Source organism: Camelina sativa, chromosome 15, assembly GCF_030686135.1.
Source record: "Camelina sativa cultivar CO46 ecotype springtype chromosome 15, ASM3068613v1".
In the NCBI taxonomy this organism is placed as follows: domain Eukaryota; kingdom Viridiplantae; phylum Streptophyta; class Magnoliopsida; order Brassicales; family Brassicaceae; genus Camelina; species Camelina sativa.
The window spans coordinates 13,408,170-13,415,788 of NC_141894.1; the positions used below are offsets into that span (position 1 = coordinate 13,408,170).

General features: G+C 33.4%; 2 protein-coding genes across 2 annotated transcripts; one reads left to right on the forward strand and one right to left on the reverse strand.

Annotated features, from left to right (window-relative positions):
* Positions 1-290: 290 nt before the first annotated feature.
* On the forward strand, positions 291-2,550 carry LOC104746749 (heat stress transcription factor A-6b). Its single transcript, XM_010468274.3, has 2 exons — positions 291-927; positions 1,615-2,550. The coding sequence occupies exons 1-2, from the start codon at positions 562-564 to the stop codon at positions 2,473-2,475; spliced, it is 1,227 nt and encodes a 408-aa protein (XP_010466576.1). The 5' UTR covers positions 291-561; the 3' UTR covers positions 2,476-2,550.
* A 3,187-nt stretch (positions 2,551-5,737) lies between these two features.
* On the reverse strand, positions 5,738-7,247 carry LOC104746750 (early light-induced protein 1, chloroplastic). The gene is made up of 3 exons (XM_010468275.3): positions 6,871-7,247; positions 6,685-6,774; positions 5,738-6,244 (listed from the first exon to the last, which is right to left on the reverse strand). Exons 1-3 carry the CDS (start codon positions 7,012-7,014, stop codon positions 5,900-5,902), a joined length of 579 nt encoding a protein of 192 aa, XP_010466577.1. The 5' UTR covers positions 7,015-7,247; the 3' UTR covers positions 5,738-5,899.
* Positions 7,248-7,619: the final 372 nt, after the last annotated feature.

The following is a 7,619-nucleotide window of genomic DNA, read 5'->3' on the forward strand; positions in this document are numbered from 1 at the left end:
CCAATCAGAAGACAACACGAACACATCTTAATTAAAAGCTATTAAACAAATTCATGTCTATTTTGCTTAGAAAAATACAAATAGTGACTCATTAGGGAGTGGAAAATATCTCAGGATTTGCTTTTAGCTCCAACATGTCAAACTATCTAGATGCCAACAACACAAAGTGCAAATTTTTTTATATCTAAACAAAAAACAACAATTATATTTCTAATAGTAAAAGAGAAAAGGGAAAAATTAAACTATTATAAAAAAGTATACAAAAGAGGAAGGAATCCATCATCAAATGCAATATAATACAAACTTGTTTGCTTCCTTGTCTCTCCCTCTGTCTCTCTCTCACCTCTCCTATCCTCTCCATATATACTTCATCTTCACACCCCAAAACTCCAAACACAATCTCTCTATCCCCCCCTCTCTCTGCAAATTTTCCAAAGTTGCATCCCCTTTTCAATATTTACTTCTCTCTAATCCAATTCACATTTTCTTCTATTGCTAGTTAAAATTAAACCCACATCAAAAAGTCTAAACATTTTTTGATTTGAACCATACTATATTACCATGGATCCATCATTTAGATTCATTAAAGAGGAGTTTCCTACTGGATTTAGTGATTCTCCATCACCTCCATCTTCTTCTTCTTCCTCTTACTTATATTCATCCTCCATGGCTGAAGCAGCCCTATATGATCCAACAACATTGAGCTATCCACAACCAATAGAAGGCCTCCATGAATCAGGGCCACCTCCATTTCTGACAAAGACATATGACTTGGTTGAAGATTCAAGAACCAATCATGTTGTGTCTTGGAGCAAATCCAATAACAGTTTCATTGTCTGGGATCCACAAGCCTTTTCTGTCACTCTCCTCCCAAGATTCTTCAAACACAATAACTTCTCTAGCTTTGTCCGCCAGCTCAACACTTATGTAAGTCCTAATCTCGACATATACCTATATATATAATTTTTTTTGTGTACTTTTGTGTGATTCTCACGAATCTGAGAAGATCTATCTACTAATTCACACAAAAATTCGTGACTAGCTACAACTATTGGGTCAAAGATTTGATTTCTGTGGACTTTTCCATATGGTGCAGTCAAAAAAAAAAAAAAAAAAAAAAAATCGAGTTCTTGAGACTTGGCTTTTGATTGGTGTTTTTGATATCAGAGTGGTTAATTAGTGTAATTATAATATATATGATTGCTTGAAGCATTCGTTAGTTTCTATATATAAATGCAAGTGGGATCACTGTTCTCCTAATTTTTTTGAGACTTATAATATTTTACAGCCCACTTGTATGTCTTTTTGTTTCTAGAGATCTCTTGAATTCTTGAAAAAGAGTTTATACAAATGGTCTACATTGTTTGTTAGAAATCTCTAAAGGAGAGATCTATAGAACATTTTCATTTAGATGCCATGCGACTAATCTTTTTATCATCTCTCTATATAAAATACACGAAATGGAATATATAGAACTATTATGGTCGCATAAAATACACAAGATAGAGGATGAGATGGTTAGAGTTGATGAAATATTTTTTGGCTTTGTGATGTGAGTAAAAAAAAAATTAAACGTGTTTAAAGTTAAATCTAATCATAAAATGATGTATATAGGGTTTCAGAAAGGTGAATCCGGATCGATGGGAGTTTGCAAATGAAGGGTTTCTTAGAGGGCAAAAGCATCTCCTCAAGAACATAAGGAGAAGGAAGACAAGTAACAATAGTAACCAACTGCAACAACCTCAAGGTTCTGAGCAACAATCTCTAGACAATTGTTGCATAGAAGTCGGTAGGTATGGCCTAGATGGAGAGATGGATAGCCTAAAGCGAGACAAACAAGTTCTGATGATGGAGCTAGTGAGACTGAGACAGCAACAGCAAAGCACCAAGATGTATCTCACAACGATTGAAGAGAAGCTCAAGAAGACGGAATCAAAACAACAACAAATGATGAGTTTCCTCGCCCGCGCAATGAAAAATCCGGATTTTATTCAGCAGCTTATGGAGCAGAAGGAGAAGAGAAAGGAGATCGAAGAGGCGATCAGCAAGAAGAGACAAAGACCAATCGATCAAGGGAAAAGAAATGTGGTTAATGTGGGAGACTATGATGATGAAAGTGGTTATGGGAACAATGCTGCAGCCTCCACCTCGGCGTTTGTTGATATGAATCAAGAAACATATGGAAACACGTCTCAATACGAGATGTCGGAGTTGGACAGACTTGCTATGCACATTCAAGGACTTGGAGATCATTCCACTAGGGAAGAATTCATGAATGTGGGAAAAGGAAATGAAGACGAAGAAGAAGATCAACAACGAGGGTGTCAAAAGGAAAAAATGGAGATTTATGGTGAAGGCTTTTGGGAAGATTTGTTAAATGAAGGTCAAAATTTTGATTTTGAAGGAGATCAAGAAAATGTTGATGTGTTAATTGAGCAACTTGGTTATTTGGGTTCTAATTCACACATTAATTAAGAAGAAATTGAAATGAAGACTACTTTAAGCATTTAAATCAACTTGATTCCTATTAGTAATTCGGTTTTGTTTCAATTAAGTGAGTCTACGACTAACTTATTGAGTTTGGGGGCTCAATCCTTTTCAGCTTGTTTCATTTAACTTAGTTTTTTGGAAATAAAATTGTTTTTTATAAAAAATATAACCATAAAAAAATACTTAATAGTATATAGGAATGGTGATACAAAACTAATATCTTAAGTTTATGTATTATCTGTTTTTTTTTTTTATTAACTCAATATCCCAGTTTTGTTATAGTAAATTGTTTTGCAAGGTTGGCAAATCAACTTGCAATACGTACTGTTGTCAACTTGAGACTCTAGAATCGATAATCACATGTTTCTCCAATCCAAGCAGTATCTGCCCACTCGATTGGAAGCTGCTCTATAGTTGATCAATTGTATATTCGTTTGATTGAATCCTTGTCGAATCATTGATTTCGTGATCAAGAGATTCCTTATAGAACACCGTGATTATGGTGCCTTAACATCCATATTCCATAATAACCTCTTTTACGGTAGTTTAAAACACTAATTAAAGTTGTGTAACCAACTTCTTCATCACACACTGTTAATCTGCATACATTGCTTAAAGCATTAGTGTGAGATTATGTACACAAGTTCGTTGTTAAAACTACATGAAACTCACTGTATAATAACTAAAATGAACTTCTCGATTATTGTTAGGTATCATAAAATTAAAATTAAAAATTGGTGAGTACTTTATAAACCCAATGTCAAAGTTCTAAAACCAATTTATGTATATATATATTGTAGTGTAGAGTGTAGACGATATAAATTTACTGGTTTGCAATTTGGCATCATTGCATACTATTAGTATTAAATATATAAATATTAAAGATAACCGTACCGGTCAGCTATATGTGGTGGACCTAATGGGTGACACCAATATTTTAAGAAATCCCACAAAAACTCAAAATCTTGTCGCTCTAGTAATTTAGAAAAGAACAGAAAAATCAATTGATGGGTAAGACCTTTGTTGATTCATAATTTTTTATCCACTTATTAAGTCACTTGGCTTATTAAAAAATATAAAAGACATGAAACACGGCTTGAACCGTGTTTGTTTTTATATGTTTTTTGTTTCTGTTTTGTTGACTGAAAAAAAAAAAAAAAAAACACGGCTTAAGCTTTTCATTTTAACACTTTTCATTATGATATATATATTGGGATTTACTTTTAATTTTCACGTTTGATTGGATCGAATCTTACAAGCACCTTCGAGGCTTCTACCTTCTTGTTTAGTAGTAGTATTTCTTTTAGTAGTAATAATTTTTGTCTTTCTTCCTCGTGTTGCGGAAAGGGCAAGCTATCTATCCACTGGCTTTTGATCTTGTCACAACAATCATTATCCGAATATTTCCCGAAATAGTAAACCATCAGATCCAATTTTAGTTTTTCACTTTTTCTCCTTATGGGTGATTATCAAAACACATTTAGAGGTTAATAGAAAAAACACTATATATTTAGTACGGAATAAAAATAGGATAACATTAACATTTCAATTGCATCAAAGATTGCTGTTCGCTGATAAATCTAAATTAGCCAAAGAAATTAATTAGGAATTATAATATATGTTTAAAATTTTCACCTTAATGGGATCTAGAAAAGCACTATACACTCTTTTTTGTTAAAAGCACTTTTGTGTTCTTTAAAATAGAAAGATATCATGCGTATATTAAACATATAGGATGTTGTTTTATCCAATAAGATGTTAATATACTGATCTTATGCTAATTATTTAGATGATACTGGAAAAGAAAAAAAACTCTTTACCAACGCCTTATTCTTACAAAACAAAAAAAAAAACCTTTCTAAAAAAAATTTTATTTTATTAAACAAACCCTAAACACTAAGCAAAAGAAAAATGAGACAGTGAACGGCGCATTATCAAAAAATACTAATAAAAGATTACAATTAATTACTATATAGTCGAAAAGAACAAAATCTATATTACAAATTCACTACTAGATCATGTATCTAAATTCACAAAGCATTTAAAAACCCAAAGAAAAAGAAAAGAGGGATGAGTCATGACTCATGATTATTTAAGGAATGGACAAAAAAAGCAAACGACATTGGTAAGTGGGAGTCACGTAAATTATGTCTGTTGGATTAAGATTGCGAATGCACGTGCCCTCTGCTGTGTTCTGTTCTTGCCTCCCCCTTCATCTTAAGCTTCTTCATTACTACTAGATAACATTTTTTCAGAAGCTTTTTATTAGATTTTGCCCACACCAGAGAGATTCACACACTTCTTTTGATTACTTTATAACTTCTACTGATGTCAAAAACTCTTTATCATCTCACGTGAAAGGTATAAATATTTTTACTTTTAAAGTGGACGTACGTAGGAAATGAGGGCTCTCCAACGGAGCTATTGGCCCAATTAATTATATGGAAAAATGGCCCATCTACTTTAACTTGATCTCACACTCACGCACGCTCGTTTCTCTTTAAACATTAACCACACTACATGTTGTTTCCTCTTTTTATCAACCACTCACTATGCAGTGTTTTTTTTGCTCATTGTGTTACTGTTACTGTTGTTGATATCCTGATAAATTAGCAAAACATATGTTTCTGTTTACATGTTACTCTTCATGGTCAGATCATTATAAAGTTATTTTGGTTAATCTCTTGTATTAGAATACCCAAAAAGTTGTAAACGTTGAGTCCATGGTCTCTTCTTCAATGGGAATAAGATTTTATTGTCTTTCAAAATCGGGATTATGAGATTCATTCAGTTAAAAGATTCCTTGATAGACAAACTAGCAAGTTGTTTGTTTAGTTTTCTTGTATTTCGTGTTTTTATTTTGATTTGTAATGCTTGAATGATGGTCAGTCATATCACTTAAAGAAATGGTAAGAAAGACCAAATTTGTTCATATATTATATTGTCCTTCCCCCCTTTCCAGATCCTATATATTGGATCGCTCACGCTCACCCTCACACTCAAGTTGATTTCAAAAGCATTTTCCTCACTTTGTTTCGTCGGCAAATAATAAACGTTTTTCTTCAAGAATTGTAAATATATGTTTTTATTTAACTAATGAGCATTAAATACAATAATTGATGATAGTTGGCGAACTCGTGTACTGTTATTTGTTAGGTTTGCAATTATGATAGCCGACCACATATCATATCAAATTATGTGCACATTTTGTATGGTTATAAAATCTCTAAATTTTTGAACGTTTTGATTTTAGTGAACATCACTAGTTTTAAAGTGCTTTAGAAGTTTAAAATGTCACTAGTACATAATTTATAAGACACACCTAATTAACACATATCACAAACTTTACAGGAATACATAGGCAAAATCGTAATAAAACATCCTCCCGAATACGTATTGATCAGTCCCCTTAAACGAGGGTTCCGCCCTTGACGAACTCGGTGAAGGCCAATGCGACCAAACCGAGCATAGCGAACCGTCCGTTCCAAAGCTCAGCGTCTGACGTCATGATACCTTTGGACTTTGACTCGACGGTTATGCCCTTGAAAAGTGGCACAAGCGACGCAAGTGTCAAGATCGCTGTAGTACCAAGGAACCACGAGACTCCACCGTCGGAGATCTGAGACAAAACGTTTTCACCTTTAGATAGCTCGACGGCCAAAGCCGCCACGAATCCAACCATCGCTAAACGTCCGTTGATCCTCTCTGGTGCTGGACCGCTGAACGCTAGCAAGTCGGTAAACTTGGTGCTCACCTATATTAACCACACCAATATTATTAGTATCACTAGAGATATATTCTAATAAAGGTTGTTTAATATGTAAGTAATAAAGAGGATCCTTTTGTCTATGCATTGCTCTTTTGTATAAACATGTGAACAACTTATTTCTAGAACTTTTTCTGTTTTAAATATCAAATATGTGAATCACATTTTATAATTTGATGGCTATTAATTAGCTAGCTAGAGGTAAATGAAACAGCTCTAGATAAATATATACTATTTTTTGCAAAAAATCTTCTAATATGTGAATTGAGGACAACATATCTAAACTTTTGAAACGAAAAAAAGTACTTTTGAAACGAAAAAAAGTAATGAGTAGTTTCGCAATTTGATAAACATGGGAGGAGATAATATCTATGGAACTATTGATACTTAGTAATTCAGAAAAAATAAAAGAAAAAAAAAATTGATACCTTAGGTTTCATAGGAGGAGGAGGCGATGGTGACTTAGGCAACGCCGAGGTAGAGGGTGTAGCTGTAGAGTCTTCCTTCTTGGGCTCTCCCTGCAAAACTCAAACAATAAGACAGTCAGGATTTCAAAGTTTTATGGTTAATAAATGTGTATTGGATTAGGAAAGGGGATGGAGTGTGTAACGTACCTCAGCCATGCACCTTACTCCAACTGGATAATTCCTCTTGAGGTTAGAGAAGCTACCGGCGAAGTGCTCGTTGGTGTTGATCTTGCGAGTGGTGGTCAATCCACCGGCGAAGACTGACTGCATGTTGAACGACGCTGTTGCCATTTCTAAAGCTTGTGTGTGAGAGAAAGAAGAAACTTGTAGTAGCTTTAACTGGTTATCACTTGTTTATTTAACTTTAAAGTAGATCTTGAGAAGAAGAAGATTGATATGAGTAATGAAGGATCATACGTATGTATTTATAGGACCGGGGTGATCAGAAATGATAGGTCATTAGGTCGAGTTGTTTCCTGAACTTTCTTTTTGTTATTACTTATTTAGCCTTTTCAATATTTGACAAGTTAATATAATTTGTTCGCACTTAATAAATAAACCAACGGTCAAAAACATAACACATGAACGATATTAGTATTTGGAAGGTTCAACGTGTAAGTCTTTTCTTTTGTCTCAACTGTGTTTTATTCATCAACGTGTAAGTTAAGAGACCAAAATTCGAATTTTTCTATTTCGACTTTAATTGTGGTGGCTATTATAAGTTAATGTTTTTTTTTTTTTCATGATCCTCTAGCTATAAATAAGAAAAATAAAAACACACGGAAAACGATCTTAAGTTAGTTTTAATTTTTCGATTAAATATTGTACTCTAACACGTATCATATTTAATATATATTAAAATTAGTGATGTTTTTCTTGTTCTTAATTCTTAATAG

Bases quoted from the DNA above. Each gene is read 5' to 3' on its own strand.
- LOC104746749 (XM_010468274.3), top strand. From the start codon at position 562: ATGGATCCATCATTTAGATTCATTAAAGAGGAGTTTCCTACTGGATTT. The intron at 928-1,614 runs GTAAGTCCTAAT...TGATGTATATAG, and splicing joins TCCGCCAGCTCAACACTTAT to GGTTTCAGAAAGGTGAATCC.
- LOC104746750 (XM_010468275.3), bottom strand. From the start codon at position 7,014: ATGGCAACAGCGTCGTTCAACATGCAGTCAGTCTTCGCCGGTGGATTG. The intron at 6,775-6,870 runs GTACGTTACACA...TGAGTTTTGCAG, and splicing joins GAGTAAGGTGCATGGCTGAG to GGAGAGCCCAAGAAGGAAGA. The intron at 6,245-6,684 runs GTATCAATTTTT...TGGTTAATATAG, and splicing joins CTCCTCCTATGAAACCTAAG to GTGAGCACCAAGTTTACCGA.